Genomic DNA, 19,938 nt, shown 5'->3' on the forward strand with positions numbered 1-19,938 from the left:
ATTTACAGTATGTGTGTTAATTCATGTGTGTGTTACCTCCTGAGAGGATATCAGCCTGAGCAGAGTTCTGTTGAGGTAGATCTGCTCCTGTAGCTCCTCAGAAGGGAAGAACGCCCCTTTACCCGGGGAACCTCCGGGCTGCAGCGCCGAAAAGGTGACGTTGAGAATGGAGCCCTGCACATCTGTGTCATTTTGGATGTTGAACACGAATACCGCCTCCCGTGTGGTGGAGAGCACAGCCGCCACGCCCTCAAGGAAGAGGCTGAGCAGGGGTGAGAGGAAACGCTCCTGCGACATGTTTTCCAGACGCACCGTGATGCTGTTGGTTAACATGTCATCAGTGATGATGGTGACACGCAGCGTGCAGAGGGCCACAACGTGATGGACACCATCTGGAGAAAAAGAGAGCAGATATTTTGCTTATTTAGCTCACACACTTTTGCACACTGACAGCTGCAAGTGGCAGTAAAGAGTAACATAGCAGGAGGTTGACATAATTTATTAACAGTAGTAAACCGTTGTCCGATGGAGTAAAACAAAAGCGCAAAGCCAGGCAAAATGCTAAATGTGGCCCAGTGTTTCCTTGGACATGAGGTAAAGTTTCAGCAATAAAGTTTTTCTGTGATATGGTTCATATAAACAGAGAAGCCTAAGCCAACAAAACCCCAGACTTGAAAGCCAAAGGTATGTCCAAGGTTCAATAAAAGTGAAATAGTTGGAAAATGTCTTTTAAGAACAACTCTAATTTCAAAATAAAATAAACTTTGTGAAAACAGCCAATACAATACAATGATTAACTTCCTGTACATATTCCAATAACCTATGGCTAACATAATTTTACACTGAGACTCGTAGAGATGTCACTGCCTCTTGATTTACTGCCAAACTGCTCCTTCTTTATGTCTCAACTGTCTCTGTGTTGTCTCTTCTCATGTTCATGTCCACTCATATCTATCATTAGCTTCTTTATTCTTTAGTGAACAGTGCCTCAAGAGTCTTTCTCTTATTACAGAAAGAAATACCTACACCACATGTTTATATGAAAATATTAATGTTAAACCCCTGAACGCCCACACACAGGTGTTTTCAATTATTCTGGTTGATTAGACCTCTGCTTGGGTTGAAGGTGGGCGCTGCTTTGGTGAGAATTTGATGGGAATTTATGAGGTCATTAATGTCCATCTACCAAAAAGAATGATAAAGGTGGACTTGGTCCCGCAACAGGTGAACCAAAGCTAACAGGAGACTCAGGAAGATGTCAATCAATCAAAGTATACACACCCCCGCAGTCCTGAGAAAAGGTCTAAATAAACGGATTAACACCTGTGTGGGTGTTCAGGGTTGTTGTATTTGCCTTTCTTAACAATAAGGCTTTTCATTTTGTTGCTGGGAGATTGTATTAGCTGTAACTAGCTAGTTAGTGTTCGCTCAATGAGTCGGTTAAAACCTCTAGCACTGGATGACTTACTTGCATTAAACCCCACCAAAACGTTAGCATCCTTGTGAAGTTTATTATCCATGTAGAAGGTTGTGACAGTAACAGATAACAATGGTTTTGTTTTGTGTTGCATGGTCGAGGTAGTGTTGTACAGTATTTTAAGAAAAAAGGTGTAATAGACCTATTCTTGTCAACATAAAACATCCCAAAATCCAACAGAGCAATAAAGAGTCGCTAAATTCACCCAACACTGTAATATAGCAGTTAGCATCTTGGACCGTTATAACCTAAATGGGGCTTTAACCTCAAATTGTGCTGTCAATATTTGCTATGTACAGCTTGAACTCAATACGGATTGGACCCTATCCTATCTCCTCTACCCTCTGTACGCTGCAGCTTAACATCTTGACTTGTAACACTTTTACCGCTAGATTGAATTAAGTAGTTGCCAGTCGGAGTAGATTCGGTCTGATTCAAGCCCCGGCTGGGAGTAATTTGATCAGTCTAGGATTTCTGCCCCCAGGGAGGGTTAGGTCTGGTCTCATACCTACTTCTGGCACAACTGTAAGCTCTGGTGCCTATGGAGGGAAACAGAAGGCTATAGGCTGCAGAGGGCACAGGCTGGGTGAAATACAGCTGACAACAGGTGGTGAGGCCAGATGAAATACGCAGGGGGGATAATACTGTTGAAACGGGGCGGGGAGATGGGTCAGATTACACCGCTTTGCTGCACCATACTGTACCGTAGCACATGAGTGTGTCATGTGTCCAAGTGTCTGTGTGCATTTAGGGGTTAAAGAGTCATGGTGAGGTTCGGCCACAGGTGCTCTGTCACTCTCAGACATAGATGAGGTCATTTCTCAGGACCATGAACTATCCTCATACAGACACACAGTCAATCAGAGCAGGGTGCAGACGGGCCCGCTCATCGGGCTAGTCTCAAGCTAACTGCTAACCAGACTGGAGGTCAACTCCCAACTGCACCAGGATGAATAACTCACAATGGGAAGCAACATGAGGATCAATTCGTTCAGGGCAGTCAAGCTAACTGCTGGTTCAAGTCTGCAGTGGACATAAATCAAGGTGCATGGGGGGCAAAAGAGTGACAAAAAGAACACTTACAAATGCAGACACACATTAACAAGTCACTCTGCAGGGCAGTGACATTGAGCAGCAGCTGTGGTGTGTTTTGCTGCTGTATTATGCTGGAATGGAGGTGCTCATTCGACATGCTGCTGAGTGTCTACTGTGCGTTTATTTTTCTGCAGCGCTCTCCACCTGTTTCTGGGTCGAGGAAAACCCTTTTATCCCACTTGCCGCCAGCGATCCATCAGCTGACAGTTTACACACACACACACACACACACACACACACACACACACACACACACACACACACACAACGCACTGCTTTTGTTCCATAAAGACACACAAACTCAATGTCTAGTCAAAAAATACACTAGATATACAAAGTCAAATCAAACAAGTCCGTAACCAAGTAGGTCCTGACACAATCTGTTACCACACAGGCTCTTCCTTTCACTCACATGCATTCATTCTCGTTTCATACTCAAACACAGGAACAACACAATGACAGCAATGCTCAGTGCAAGGTTTTTACCCGATGACTGACAGGGGACTTCATTACCTATTCCAAACATGAGCCGAGCTATTTCGTGACTAAGTAAACTATAGCAGATTAGCACTCAGATACAGTCAGCGCTCCAAGAATTATTAGCTTCCCAGAGTGGGCAGGAGTTTGCATTGTAGGGACTGTGTGATTGGCGAGGAAGGCGAGGAGAGATCAAGGAGAGCAATGCCACAGCTCACAGACGCTGCAGCCAGCACTGGATCCAAAAATGACAGACTGTGGCGGAAAAAGATCACAGGATCATGGAACGATGTGTAGCAGAATTTATAGGGCTGAAAAAGACAAGGGCGGTGCTGAGAAAATCTGATTGAGTTGACATTGGCTATGCAATCATGCAGCACCGATTATAACCCAAGTAGTAACATGTTGATATTTTTTTAAATACTGCTATATGAAGGATATCTCTTACCTTATTACTAAAAAAAATACTTTCTAATCAGTGTCAATTATTTGTGTTTTAGTCTTCGGACAATTTTACAAGCTAGTTGTTTGTTTCCTTTCTCTTTTGGGGCATCCCAACCCACACTTATTTATAGAGCCCACCAGCTGCTAGCATGGGATCACACACATGCAGAGGATGGGCTGAACCGTGGAAAGGGTGTGTCACAGACACACATCACAGAAAAAAACATTCTATGTGTGTAAGCATGCCATCATACACACATAACACTGTAAAGGCACCCGGCAGCAGACGTGCACAAACAGACACACAGGTTTAACAGGACTCACCCCTACGAGTTTTTAATACACGATCCTCTAAGTAAAAACAAGCATCAAAGCTGCTGCGTAATCTTTGTACACTTTTGAAGGAGCATGGGTAAATTGTTTATCAACTACACATATCACCTTATCTCTATTAGCTGGCATGTTTACAAGTGTCCAAACACTCAATGGATAGCCCTCATAAAGATCAGTAATGTGTTTACAGCACATTATGATCTGGTTATTGCACTTTTACAGCCTTGCAGATACATTTGAATCTAATGATCACATTACACTACTTCAAACACATGAATTGGAATCAGTTAATTTACTCATTTGTATTCAGTGAGGTGTAGGTGGGTTACTTAATGGCAAAAACAAAAGGAGATATATCAACAGGCCACACATGAGTCCTGCATTATAGGTGTTGGGGGCTGCGGAGGTGATAAGAGTTGTTAATGACGTGTGAAGCAAGCCGCAAAAATGGCACGAGTTTGCGTACGAGGACAAATGACCACACACTCCGCGCACACACACAAAGCTAGTAAATTTGTCTATCAACTGTTGGTGGGCTTCCCTGACCACATAGTTCTGTCTAACACACACACACACACACACACACACACACAAAGACACACATTCTCTCCAGCTGTCACTGCGAGGAACAACCACACACAGCTTCCAACAACACACACACATCTACAGCATAATAAAAGTAAGTTAATTTAAGATTCTTTACTTATAAATCATTTGGAAGACGGCTAATTTTCAGATTAATAGTTCTTTCTAGTTCCTTTCAGAATAAGGCCTGAAATATTGACACCGGCAAACACAAATACAATACATTACATACATCAACATTACCGAGGATGTAATCATCCATACATTAAATTGCCAACCAATTCTAGAAATTAAAAAATAAAGAATAAATCAAAATAGAAAAAGCCTGAACAAACATCAGTGTCATTCAATTACTGACCATTTTGAATTAAAATAGAATAAGCATTGTTTTTTTCCTTTATATGTTCTGTAAAAAAGATAATGTGATGATATGCACAGATACTGACATACCGATATGTCTCTGATAGACCAATGCTAGATTGACTCTATTGGGTTGCAGATACATGTCATACAGAGAGACAACTCTGGTGGCCACCCCCCTGCCCAACTCCAATGTGTAAGACCAACAGCAGTGTTTAGTCAGTTAGTGAGAGGGACGGTCAGTAAAACAAGAGAAAACAAACATTTGTAGCTGTGACAGGTTTCAGCAAAGTGACAAGCCCACCACACACACACATTTCCTGCCCTCCTAAAAACCCCATTGAGAGGTCAAATCTAGGCTATGCTCCTCTGATAAAAGGCCATTTTATTCACTTAATTCATCTAGATTTTCAGTACTGTAAAATACCCAACCTGGAACTAATCCCTCCTTCAGTAGCCCTTTCCCACTTGATGAAGTTATTTCCATCATGCTGACATTTATCAGGACTAAAGAGAATGGTAATTGAGAGCTTAAAAATGTTACGAGCTCAAGGGAGGCCGGTCATTATAAAGGCAGGAAGCCTACAGGACAAGACATTGTAAAAAAACCAAAAACATTATGTGCCATTTTTTCACCCCGCAACACTTTTTTTTTACTGCACAGTTAAAGTTTTACAGCAGAGCAGCCAATGAAAACTGTTGTCAGGTACTTTGACAACCCAGACAGCAGCGAACTTTCTCCCCCGTCTCTCTGCCTCACTCTCTTTTGGGGGAAACGTTTCAAATATTTGAATCATTACAAAGCCAGTAACCTGAGTGGCTTCCAGCCAATCGCTTGCAGAAACTCAACCGTCAGCTCCGCCTTATTGGACACACCTGAACACCCCCAGCCAATCAGGAAGGGCAAATTAACGCCAGCACTCTTTGAACAGTACAATCTAGCAACATTTCTCCTTCTCTTTTATTCTCTGTTTCCAATAAAACACCCTAGTGGTGGAGGTAAGCAGCAGGGAAATGCTACCCAAAACAACAACTTTGCTGAGTTCAATTAAAAAAAACTTTCTTTCTCATCTTCCTGCTTGTCCTCTCATCTCACTAATCTCTCTTTGTGTGCCCATACTCCATTAAAACATTTTACTTTTTCCACAAAGGAAGCATTGCCTTCAAAAGTAATTCCAACTGTTCTGTTCAGAGGCCAACAAGACGTCAAGTCTCATCTCCCTTTTTCTTTCTCATGGCAACCAGCGCCAACATCAGATCACATATCAGCAGCTTGCAGACATGCTGACAGTCATCCTGTATGCTGAGAGCAGAGGGAAAGTCTCCCTGAAAAAATCACACTGAAATTAACTCAATAAAAGCTCCATCAATCTGTCACTTGTTTTTATTCTTATGTACATACTGTATGTGTATATTCTGCAATGTGCTATTTCATTTTTTTTTAGTAAACTCTGTCACAAGAATTTTCCTAGTTCTATTATCACAAGAGGTAAAGCGATATTGGCAGAAACAAAAGATGAACAGAAAGTGAGAGCAGGAAAAGTCTCAGGAACAGGAGTACAGTAAAATCAAACTCATCCACAAATTTTTATACAGCTACAAAACTGATCCAGCTAAACACCCAATCTCTCTTTACCACCATTTTACCATATCACGCAAAATAGAATAAAAAATTAAGTTGAACCACATTTGAAGTAACCCGTTTTTCTCATCAGGTTTCCCTTAAAAAGCCCAGAAAGATAGCTAAGAAAAACATGGCAGTGGGGCCGCGGCTGCTATCTACTGTGGCAGGTGCCCCTGTCAAACCTACACAATGTCACATCGGTCACAGGTATGTCATAATTTGGTGAAACATCATCATAATTTAGTTCTGTTAAGGTAGGTGTTATTTACTCAGTAGCAAAGCCTCCTCTACTGCATAACTAAAAGGCATCATCAAAATCCCAACAATGAAAAGTAATCTAGCATTACTGCTTTCTTAAAGCAATAGTCCGACATCTTGGTAAATATGTTTCTTCTCTTTTTTGATGAGAGTTAGATGAGAAGATTGACACCACTCTTATGTCTGTCTTTTAGATATGACGCAACAGCTAGCAGCCAGTTAGCTTAGCATAAATACTGGAAAAAGTGGGAAACGGCTAGCCTGGCTCTGTCCAAACTAAGTTAAGAAAAATTGACAACCAGGACCTCTATAATTCATTAATTTACACATATATTTCGTTTTAATCTGTCCAACAACTTAAGTGTAATAATCTCCACCTGCTTCCAGTCTTTATGCTATGCTAAGCTAAGCTAACTAGCTTCATATCTAGCAGACAGATATGAGAGTGGTGTCGTGTCAATCTTCTTATCCAAGTTTTGGCACGAAAGCTAGTAAGTGTATTTCCGAAATTGTCAAACATTTTCTTTAAACAACTGCAATTGCAGGCCAAAGCTATGCCTGGACAGGCTACAGGAGTAAAAGCTTGATCCAACAAAAAATCTGGAGGAAAACTAGCAGTCAGTGTAACACCGTTGCACATGTGTCCATCATAAAGTGTGTTTAGCTTGTTAAGTTTTAACCATGATAGAGTTATGATTACAAATGCAAACAAAGGCTAACCACGGATAGATGATTAACCACAGGAATGACAGAGGCAGCAGGTTAACGGATACACACCAGAGAAAGAAAGAGAGAGATTTATGGGTTCAATAGAACTAGACAACTGACTTCAAAAAACAACATTTTTCACATCAAAGGGGTGCATTCTGGCAATCTGACAATATGATTTCTGAGGCCTAACAAAGCCATAGCATTAGGTCGTTGCACAAGTAGAGTCACAGCCCAAAACACGTGCTGTCGCTTTCATCGCCGCTTTACATGAGATGTGATTTTACTGTGCAACTTCTTGCACTCAACACTGCAGAGCTTCTATCTGCTGGCACTCATCTGCTGATACATGTGTTTGTGATTGCACTCTCTCGTATCTGTAAGCACTCAGTGAAAGACCCTCTCATCGTTGGCTGTATTTTATTCTCAGGTATGCTCAGTGCTGTGGACAGGGGGGTGTTAAGCTTTGAACACTCAGGCAGACACATGGAGATAAACTTGACGGACATACAGACCCCTGGGCAGTCAGATCGGGGTGAAAAGGGAAGGAAATCATGGACAGAGACGCTGAGAGGAGGGGAGAGGATGGGAATAATATACTGTATGTTATTTATTTTGCAGTGTGGAGGAATGAAAACAGCAATAAAGAACTGCATAGAGACAGATGGAGGGCTACACATTTCTGGGTGTATGTGTGTGTAATCACGCAAGTTTTATAATGCAGGAGGCTGATCAACCGTCTTGTCAGAGTTACAAATTGTGTGTGCATGTGTGACCATATATCATCAAGCCTACACACACATATAAACATACAGCTGTCGCGGTCTCATTTCCCCGCAACACCTGAAGCTCTTCAGGGGGTCAAAGACCTCCCCTCATTTCTCCCTTTTCCTCCTCTTCATCCTCCACTCACTATAGTGACCACACTAGTGGCATTAGCTCGCTCTCATTCCCTCTTCGACCACTTCATAGAGGAAAAAGTGTCAGGAGCACAAAAGACTCCTTTCACTCCAGGAGTGAGTAGTGGAAGAGGATAGGGAATGTGGGTGAGGTCTTGGTTTTCGGTGGTCGGGTGTGTGTGTGTGTGTGTGTGTGTGTGTGTGCACCACGGTTGTCAGAAGGATAACATCCCGGAGAACAGGTGGGATTACACGCAGACACACTGCCTGAAGCAGGATCAGCGATTGAGCCAATGACACAGCCCTGAGAACAGGTGGGAAGGCAGCTAGCTCATTGATCAAACTGGGATCAGAAGCAGAATCCTTTAGGGGAACATACATTCCAACCCACTGATGTAGTAAATATGGTTTTCATTCAAATGAGGATTCCCAAAACAAAACCATTCCCTATTTCTATGATGCGCTTTTAGAACATCTGATCAAACATTACAAAACATTTGTGTTTCCAACCAATTACTCTACATTTTATGTGGGAAATGCAAGCATTTCTTTGTGATTTCTGTGTTCAAACTAAAACATGTCGAGGGCTCAACTAGCTTTCCCTTGAAACCAAAGTCAATTCAAGTTTACCATAAGATATCATGTACTGTGCTTTCTTTCATCATCAACAATAATACTATTATATATAAATATATATATTATATATTATATATACACTATATATAACACACTTCTATATATGATGAGATGAAACCTTTGCTAGACCTTTTTTGTTTTTTAGTTCTGGGCACATCAAATTTCTCCAAACATATCCATGAATTACTTTTTGAATGAGTCTGAGAAGAGAAATAAACAATGCAAATGCCAAAACCTGTATCATTTTATAATATTACAATAGTTTTTCATAGAATTTGGGAGTTTCAAAAGGTTGCAAACCATGTCACCATATCAACCAGTCCAGCAAAACCTCAGTAAACAAGATTTAAGCTAGTTTTGTGAGGTTTATTATAACATGGACAGCATTATCATTGAATAAGCTCAAACATATCAAGGAATCAACTTATTGTGGATTCCACCTTGGGCTTTGCCTTAAGCCATGTTCAGACAGCCAACAGCTATGTGAAAAAACAGCATAGTTGCTGGCTCCCCCCAGCCCCCCCACCCCTATTCATTTCAATGGGGGACAGCTGTGTCGGCTTAGCGGGGGTGCCACTGCAGAGGGTTTTGGCAAAACAATGCAGGTTTTTTTGAAAAATCAGTGCCAGCACTTGTGGGTCAATAGAATACATGCTAGCGTTCATCCCTGGCAGGTTATTTGTAATATGAATGCTGCATTTCAGCTGTTTACCTTCGCAGTTAAAGAGTTATGATCAATATTGTCATGTGCGCACATTGGACGAAAATAGATAGATACCTGGGATAGATACTTTGGGTCGCAGTTAAAGGATGAGTGAAGACACAAGCAGTTACGCTGCCAGTATTGGCAGGTGTATTGAGGTGTATCTCCATCACACAGCACATGGTTGAAAACTCATCTGGTGTAGGCAGAAGGTTGGAAACCATCTGCACACTGTGATGATGTGAACCCTTTGGCTTGGCACACGAGGGAGTTCAGAAGCCTGCGCTGCTGTATCAACTTCTCCTCCACCTTCACTTTTAAGCAGAATGGACTTTCACAAGCTCTCCGCAAGTGCCCTTAGTGGCTGTACTTAAGCGGAGCACTCAGGGGCATCGAGTGCCAGGCCAAGAACCGACCCGGGTAGAATATCTATGTCCTATTTAGGATCCTTGGGAGAGAGAGGGTGAAAAGAATAGAGACACTGTTCCTGCCCAGACAATACTAAACGAGCCCGGATGAGAAGGCCAGACAATGCAAAACGAGCCCAAATGAACGCTGGCTTGTTTTAGTAGCTGAGGGGTTGACTGGTATTAGTGCACTCGTGAGCTCATCGTGAGTTTGACTATTGCTAAAGAAGGTAATTAATCAGGGAGATACTAGAGAGACCTTGATCAGCGAAGGGCAGATGTGGACATGAGATTGAAAGCAGAGATGGAGGAGGAAGAAAAGGCGTCAGGCTTGTTGTTGTGACAAAGTTTCTGATGATAGAATCAGCAGCTGGTAGTGAACATCACATTCGGTTGTTAACAGGTTTGAGAAGACGCCCTCGGGACTGAGAAAAGTAGAAATGGGATATGAAAGAGAGGGGAACGCTGTGGGAAACTGGATTAAGCCATCCAAGCTGTGTAAATCAATGAGAAATAAAGTCTTTGTCAACTACATCAGGCGAGTGTCATGCGATGCTCGCTGGGCTCGCACAAACTCAATTATAACATTTCAGAGCATAACACCAGTTGTGCTGCACAACACCAGGCCTGAAAAAAGCACAGGCTCAACAGTCACATCACTCCATCAAGCACCATTAGCTCTCTGAATGTGCAGGCAATCAACAGCACTATAAAAATCACTCTTGCTGCAGCAATGCTTTCATAATTGATTTTAAAACACAGTTAAATCCTTTTAGCTGCTCCACTCAAGTCTTTTAGCTGTGTCAGCCATCCCTCTCCCTTCCCCTCGTCTCTCTCTCTGAGCCGACTAATGAAGTTAAAGCCCTCCACTTCTTTTTATTAAAGGTTCTAAAGGGTGCAGCTTCCAGGTGTCGTCTGGTTCTATTTTTTACCTGATGACGTGATGTCAATAAAAAAGAGAGAAAGAAAACATCTCACCTTTAAGACAGAGTAACACCAAGCCATCGGTGAGCGTCCTTTATCACAGTTTTTGTCCTGTGTCCCACACCATTGACACAGTCTGCCCCTGCCGCCTTTTTCCGGCCCATGCGGTATTTTAAATCAGCAGCATCGGTGAGAGAAATAACTCTCGTTGGCAGTTCAGTCAGTGTAACAAATGTATTATATCGGGTAAGATTGTAATTTTTAGCCAGAGCGTGCTTTAGCAGAAACAGTTTGTAATTCTTAATGTTTATTGTACGCTCACACACAGTAAATATACTTCTTTCAACATCAAGTTGTATTGTTATATGCTTCAGGGGCTTGGATAGTAATTTCCTCTCTTGCAAGTGCAGAACATACATGTTAGTTGCCACTAGTTCTTTGAAGTCAGCTTGGTGTGTCCCTGCCTTCAGGCTTTACCACATAGTCTGAAGATATCTTAACAAGACAGGAAAAAAGATCCACTGCTTCTCTGTCTTGGTTTGACAGCTGAGGGACAGTTTAATTGAAGGCTTCTAATGCAAAATGAAATTTAACCATCACTTTTAGTTAATCATCCAGTATCACTCAAGGATCTAGTGATAAAAGTCACAATCCCAATGTGTTTTGAGAGCTATCTGTAATTTATTAACTTTAAGTATCCATTTTATTTTTTAAGGTGGGTGTCATATTTTGCATTGTGTCTTTTAAATTGATAAGAAAGACAGGTAAACATGTTCAAACGTGTTCAATTGAATCAAGACTGCAGAATGCTGTATGATAACATGAATTCAAAAGATGCTTAACTACTAATGTATTCTTCTGCTGCTGATGGGAACTTTCAAGGAAGGAACTATCTATTCATTAACTTTATGTTTACTTTCACAATTAAGCACAGTAACAAAAAAACTATTGAGTGTAAAAAGGGTAGTTCTGGTGAGACTTAAAAATTACATCTTGCCAAAAACAAAAACAGATAAACTCTACATTTTTTGCAATGAAGAAAAATGTGAAATTATTTTTAACACGTATGCATGTCAGCATGTGAGTTCAGGTAAATTCCATGATCAATGAGAAAGTGAAAAGGAGTTAAAACAGACGTATGTTCCGCTTTTGTTCTTCTCTGTGTAAGTTGGAAGCTTCTCATTCAAAAGTGAGTGGGTCGCAGTCACACCACCCAATATAAAGATCCTCTTTTTCATCCTCTAAACGTAACACCACCGTGAGCCCTTTCTGCGCGCATGTGGTCTGATTAGTATTAGCGCTATTAGATCCTTTTAAAGTCCTTATTCAAGAGATGACACAAAGGTGAAGAGTTAAACGGGCCATTCTCTGTCTCGTAGGAGAGAATCACTCAACTATAACCAGGAATGCACACACGCGCACACACATACACACTGTGTCACTCGTCAGCAGTTGGTCAAGCTCTGCTTCTCCGCACACACAATATCCTCTAATACAAACACATGCATTTACATTTCCACCTGCCCATACAAACGACCCCATGTCTATACATATACAAATGTACAACTGCCAATCATACACTCACAACATGCACACGCTGCTCCTCCCCTCCTGCACAAAGTCACTTTCTCTAGCATTGATCCCATTTGATAAGCTAACAGCGGACTAATAGTTAGTTTGGTGGGGGCGCACACTGATCAAAAGCCTCCTCACAGGTCGGCCTGCACCGCTCTCTTAAGAGCTACCCAGCCATGAATGGCCTAACAGGACCCAAGTATCAATTACACAGACACTAGATCCCGTCTTTTACTCTGCCTCTATCGTTAGCTGCTCTTTTCCCTTGCTCATCCTGGCTCTCATTCACACACGTATTTATTTATTTCAGTTTGATTGCAGACACTTTATTGGCACAGTAAAAAACTAGCATTTTAATTGCCAAATCCGTTTGCAAAATCAATATATCTAATTGAAATCTGTATGCATACAAAAAGTAATAATGTATAGTGAAAAATAAAAGTAATATTTTGAACCTAAATTCAAACGTTTCTTTCCTTTGCTTTCTCTGTCTCATTCCAACTCTCTACTCTCCTCTCTCTCTTTCTCTCTGAGGAGGTGTCGGGTTACAGTTATTGTTGGAGCTGGTTACTGATAAATAGGGTGCCTAGTTACCAGCTAACGCACGATTGGCTCTTTTCAACAAAGCCGGGTACAAAAAAAAGGGGGGGGGGGGTGAGGAGGGTGTAGGGAGGTAGCCCTGGGAAACCATGAGACTTGTGTCGATTTAAAAAGGAGAGCCAGGCAAATCTCCAAGACGTTTGTGTGTGTTTGTGTGTGTGTGTGTGTGTGTGTGTGTGTGTGTGCGTGTGTGCGTGTGTGTGTGTGTGTGTGTGTGTGTGTGTGTGTGTGTGTGTGTGTGTGTGTGTGTGTGTGTGTGTGTTCAAGTGTGTGGATGTGTGCGTGCATTGAGTTGTTTTTGGAGGACGAGGCTCCGGAGACACCGACTCTTCCGAGACCCCTGAATACCCCACCAACTCCTGCTGAATGCCCGCTGAATACCCCCAATCTTTCCTCCACCCCTGCTGACATTATAGCGGCATTCTGCCAAACTCCACCTCCTCACAAAGACAAGGGCTGCCTGGGTAAAAGGGATGGTTGCTGCCTCATTCTGACACAAGTACAAACAATCTTCAAAATGTTTGATTTCTTATTTTTTTACAACCAATATTCCAAGACTGAATTTATCATCAATTAAATCAAAGAAAAATAGCAAATACACAACTGGATTTTCTGTCTTTCAACTAATCGATTAATCAGCTGACTGATTCAGCTCTACAATAATGTAAGAATATTTCAGGAATGATTATTGGTGTTTTAAAATGATACATACAATACAAACAAGTGGAGGCATTAATGATTCAATTCCCTCAGCTAAAACTGCCTGATAAGTTTAGAAATGTTAATAAACATAATGTAATGAAATCGTTAAGACAAAAAACAAAAAGAAATTATATAAAAGTAATTCGCTATAAGTTGCATTCAGGTTATAACTCCACCTAAATAAGGTATTACTCCAATGACCTTAATTAAAGCCTTAGGGTTATTAAGCTATTTATAATGACATTGCATCGGTTATACTCCTTTGGCCAATGAGCAGTGATAATACAAAATATGTTGGGCAAAGAAGATAACTTTGAACTTCAATGGAGACTGCATGCTTACACATTCATTTGGGTTTTCAACTTTTTCTATTGCTCAAACAGCACTGATGTTACTACTTGGGGGAAATCACAAATATCCTCCCCTTCTTTTGTTTAACTACCCCCCAGCAAGAGGCAGGTCTGCCAGTAACAAGGTTAGCCACTGGATGAAAAGAATACCTGCAATTTCTCACTCTATGTCTTCTGTCAACCAACGAGGCAGGAAAAAAACGAATCAAACAACAAAGAAAAGAGTGGTTTTTCCAAAAGCAGACTGCTATAATTGTTACTTTTCACTCCTAATTAGCCACAGTAAAACTCCCCAACCACCTCACCCCTCTGTTCTCCTGTCGAGTATTTGAGGCCTGGAGGCTTGCTCTTAAGACCTGCTGTCAACTTCAGGAAGTCTAGCGAAACACTATAAATTGTTAATGTATTAGCCGGAACTTTCAGGCTGTCAGAGGACGAGTGAAAGCCAACAATTATCAGAAGACGGCACTGTCGACGATTCTGAGCAGTGAGATTTACACAGCGGGGCATGTAAGTTGTCTTCAAGGATGTCTTCTTTGATATGTGTGGTAACTGAAATCGAGCTTAATTGAATTTTACATGTACAGAAAACAATTAATGCATGTAATACAGCATTACTGTTCTAGTCTTTTAACTCCTTGCCACAGAAAAAAATGCTCTCGTCGAGCTCATGAACGTAAATATATACGTCATTAAGTGGGAAGCTGAAATTGCATTCCAAATGTTTGGCTAATTGCCCTGACAGTATTAGCACATGTATATCAGCTGTTCAGATGCCGTGGGCCAGTTGGTCAACCAGCCAAACATTTGCTCAAACAATGAGTCATTCATGAATCTGTTCAGTCATTAAATCAGCAGCCAGTCAGATTCACTGGTTCATTCATGCATTCAGTCCATCGGTTGGTCAGCCACCAAACCAGCCGGCAGATTGAAACCGTGTCGATACAGACGCAGATGGTTGGACACAGCCAGGCTCACAGCCCACCTGGAGCTGCTGGCTGCCAGCTGACCTCTTGATGTTTCTATCCTCCCCTGGCCCTGTGCCGTCACTGATTCAGCCCTGGACAAGCCACAGCTGAAATACCTTACTCTATTTGGGTTACAAGAAAAGTAGAGAAGGATTAGGGGGGTGAGGGGTAATTCAGGTGCATTTCCACAAAGACTGTTTGTGCGCCACATGTTTTTTGTGGCTGGGTTTTTATGGGCCTTTACTGGTCAGGGCCTTCATCATGTTAATCTCTAGGGAACCAAATAATTCCCTGGTAAACCAGTCAATGCATCGGCTATAAAAGCAGCTCAATTTGAAAAAAACTAAACAAAAACAAACTCCTCACATCCCATTTACACAACTATTCTCTTTGGAAGCAATAAGTAGATGTGGCCATGATGGGGGTTGTAGAGGTAAAGGACAAGTGGAGAAAACAGTGGTGTAACAAAGCGGTACGGTTGAGCGGAGAGGAATAATTCCTTCTCACCGGGAGATTCTTTGAAGTCAGAAAAAGGGGAGATGGCCCCCACCTTTCTCCTCTGTCCTATCCCCTTCCTTCCTTTCTTCCCTTCTCCTTATTTAACCTCACTTTACTCCCTTCCTCTAAAGATTCATCAATTGCCCCTCACTACAGCTCTTATCACAGCCAGAACTTCCATCCCCTCACCCTATAAAGTCCTTCTTTTCTGTATCCTTCTTTCCATCCATCCCTCTCCCCTCCTCTGCTCCTCCAAAGGGTCAGTTAAATGTCAATGTATTGTGCTCAGCAACACGGCTGACAAGAATGGTGTGTGATAATGAGTCACCTACTGGAAAGAAAAGGAGGGAGGTGGAGAGACGTATCGGTTTCTGTCAACTTACTGGTTTCTTTCTAGAAAATCTCCCTCTCCTAAATAACATTTGTGCAGTAGGCAATTGAACTTCCTTAAAGTAAATTAGAGCATAAAAACAGTACATAGGGGAGTCATTTTCTGTATTTTCTCCTCCCAAAAATATTCCTTTCCATTCAGGGTTTTCTACTTGCCAATCTTGACTAGTTCCAATTCTAACAGTTTTTCTAGACTTATTATTGCCGTCCTGGTTTGAAAGAGTTACGCATGAGTTAAATATATTAATTTACTTCCTATTACTCAGTAACTCTGCAGCATTACTCTGCAGGAACACTATGGTAACAAGTAAATAAGATTCAGGAAAACGTCACTGTCCGTCGCAGAGTGACAGGAATCTGTCCCTATATAACCACAATTTTTTAAACATGGGTGGTCCCACTAGTTCTCACCAACATTGACAAATTGACAGCATTCTTCACTGCACTTGAGGTGGCAATTACTGTCAACGCATAGTATAGCTAATTATAGCAGCTTCTTATTACAAGGGAGGCAGCAGGACATAAGAGCATCTTCAGATTTGATGTTACAGAACAAAAGCCTTTTGTTTCTTTCTCATTTCTTCACTCAGCTTTATATTTTTAACACACAATTAACTAGTATCATTGTCTTTACTGCAGTATCTGTCTCTATGTTCTGTGTATTCATTCATCCTGACGGCTAGGACACTGTTAAACAAATTACTCCATCTTCACAATGCCTTATTTGAAATTACAGATTACACAAACTGCTTTGTGGGAGACAACATTATTCCTGTCACCTTAAATTACTCTCTCTTTGTCTTCTTGCTACTCCCTCGCCTTGTCCCTCCTCTCATAAAGTTGGGATTTATCAGGGCAGGGAAAAGATAATTTATAGCTTCAGCTTAACCTGCAGGTACACGCCCCAACATCACACGGCTATTTAGTCAACCCCCAAAGAGACAAATTTTTAATGGTCCCGCGAATTATGGTCTCAGAACTTCATGTCAATCACTCATGAATATTTCTGCTATTAAAAAAAAGGTAATAAAGTTTTGGGGTTGTGTTATGACATGTTTTGATGCTTTCAAGAAGAGCAGGAAAGAGAGACGGAGCATGGTCACTATAATAAGACAAAGGACCTGAAGCTGGCTCTGTAAATGTCTTTAAATACTGCTGACAGGACAAGGAGGATGGGAATGGGCACCGCTAAATTTAATGTTTTTTGAGTGTGTATTTAAAGGTCAACAACACACGCTGCATGTATATGCACGAGCATGAACGCGCATGCACACACACACTTAAAGGCAGCTCTCAGTCTAGTTATAAGGATGTTTCTTGGTTTTGCTTGCAGGTGAAGTCATTCCTGTGGTGCAGGCTGGAATGCGGAGGTTATTTAGAAGAAAGAGACGTAACTTCTAGTAAAACAGTGAAAGTGTGTGTGTTTCACAGAGAGTGTGTGTTCTCTATTGATCATGCACCTGTGTCAGTTAACCAGATGTGGTTTAATCCAGGTGGGAGGTCCATAATTATGCGTGTTTGTCAGTGAGAAAACTATTTTGAGCTCAAAGCTAACATCAGCATGATGTTTTTGGATAATATTTACCATGGTCAGAATCTTAGTTTAGCAAGTTTGCATGCTAATAATTAGTGATAAGCACAGCAAGACAAAGTTCAGCTGAGGCTGATGGGAATGTCATTAGTTTCCCAGGCATTTGGTCATAAACCAAAATATTAGACAAATTAAAAGCTTGATCTGATGATGGCGCAAGATGAAAAGTTGGACAATCACCAAAGTCAGTGGGATTCATTCTCTAAAGGAGCATGAATATACCATGTTAATCTCTCCAATAGTTAGTAATGTAGACAAAAATGGTAGACCAATAGCATCCAACAGACAACCTGCCATTGCCATCCATAGAGCCACACATGTGATGTATATAAAAGATTCTGGAACTGACGTGAAACCTACACATACGATTCCCATAATGAAGAAAATTTTAAATTATAGACTTAACTAGACATAGCCATAGAGAAGGAGAGAAAAAAGATAAAGGGTGTAAAAAAGACATGTCATACAAGACAGCTACACTTACTCAATGCCAGAGGTATGCCAGTGTGTGTTGCTTGCCCACGGCTGCTGTCATCGCTTTAGTAATAACAGACCATTTCCATTTTATCAGCCCCCCACTGACTGAGTGACTACAGAGAGCAGGTATGGATGATAATATATGGCTGACTGTTTATACGTGTGTGTGTGTGTGTGTGTGTGTGTGTGTGTGTGTGTGTGTGTGTGTGTGTGTGTGTGTGTGTGTGTGTGTGTGTGTGTGTGTGTGTGTGTGTGTGTGTGTGTGGCAGCTGTAAACCAAGTTCCCCTGAAGCCAAACCACAACAACCCTTTTCTCTCGTTTTATGGATGCAGTCGTACAAGACTGACAGGCTTTGACTCATATCAGTGTGTCCTCAGCACATACAGCGTACAGCATTTATGGGAGAGAGACGTCATAACCACACAGATGGTCACTGTGTGTAAAATTAGTATGAGAGAGTGTACAAAGGGAAACATGGTAGTGAAAGAAGAATCGCTAAAGGCAATCTCTTATTAATATGAACAATCAGGGAAACTTGGCGCGATTGTTTTGATAATTAGCAAGCTAGCCAGTGTAGAAAACAACATTTTTATCAGTCATCAACAGCCAGTCAGATCGGTTGGCCCCCAACTTATTTGGTAAACAGCTTGACCTGCAAAGGTATGATGAATATATTAGTTACCGCTCTCTATAAATTCTAGGCTGGAATGTATGAAAAGCATGCTAAAAGATAAAGTTTGAAAGTTTGGGGAAATGTGGTTATTGTCTTTCATGCTGAGAGTTCAATGAAAAGATTATGTGTCTGTTAAATATGGAGCTGCAAGCCGGAGACCATTAGCTTAACTTTCAGTAGCATAAAGACTGGAAGCAGGGAGAAATGGCTTAACCTCACTAAACCATTTAAACTTGTCATTTTTACACTTTGTACGCATTAAATGAACAAAATATAACATCGTCATTTGTTTTGAGGGTATTTTATTACCTTCTGACAGAGCTAAGCTAGCTGTTTCTAGTCTTCGAGCTAAGCTAACATCTCCTAACTGTAATAACTCACTCCAAACATCCAACTATTTGTTTTTCTAAAATACAATACACAAAAAAAACACACACTTTAATGTTTGCTTAATGCAGTAAACTCCGTAACTGATGACATTTTGCATTTAACCCATCCTACCATCCTAACTATTAGGAGCAGTAGGTTAGCTATTCTCCAGCACCAGAGGAATGTATACATGTATAGGAGTGTGTCTATGTAGTGATGAATGTGTTCGAGAGCAGCAGTATGCCAGGCATGGAGAGCCAGCTGTCCGCCCTGACCAAGCACCAGACTCTGGAGCTGAACAGACTCATTCCTCACATCACACTCATGGTTGAACCCACCCATCACACACGCACACGCACACGTACGCACGCACGCATGCGCGCGCACACACACACACACACACACACACACTACAACATACATGTGGTATCAAATGTATGGCAAAGGACTCAAAACACCAACAACCCAATACCTGAGAACTCAGCCTAATGCACACTTTTAGTACTCAGGATCCATGTCACATACATGACAGAGGGGGCCTCCAAAAATGTAGGACTCCTGATTCTGCAAAAACCATCAAGAGCATCGAGAGCTCACATCATTAACCACAGACCAGCACACAAGCTGAGAGGTTTTAAAATGGGGTCTATTTTGAATTGGGTCCACACAGAAAACAGAATATAATCATGTTATTTCACTGAATACACCAAGAACTATGTGGGAAACATCTTAAAGCTAACTATGGGCTAAAACTGACAACAAACCAGTTCCATCCCAGAGAAATGTGCTTAAAAGTATTCAACCTCAATCTCTG

The 19,938-nt window shown here is 41.4% G+C and overlaps 1 protein-coding gene across 6 annotated transcripts in view; it reads right to left on the reverse strand.

The window, feature by feature from the left end:
* The window catches only part of celsr1a (cadherin EGF LAG seven-pass G-type receptor 1a), a 92,955-nt gene that overhangs the window by 55,103 nt on the left and 17,914 nt on the right, over positions 1-19,938 (reverse strand). For all 6 annotated transcript variants that reach the window (XM_083935029.1, XM_083935030.1, XM_083935027.1 and 3 more), the window contains exon 2: positions 37-392. In XM_083935029.1, coding sequence (XP_083791155.1) covers positions 37-392 — 356 coding nt within the window. The remainder of the gene's footprint in view (positions 1-36; positions 393-19,938) is intronic.

The sequence above is a fragment of the Echiichthys vipera genome (assembly GCF_963691815.1).
Source record: "Echiichthys vipera genome assembly, chromosome: 20".
NCBI lineage: Eukaryota > Metazoa > Chordata > Actinopteri > Perciformes > Trachinidae > Echiichthys > Echiichthys vipera.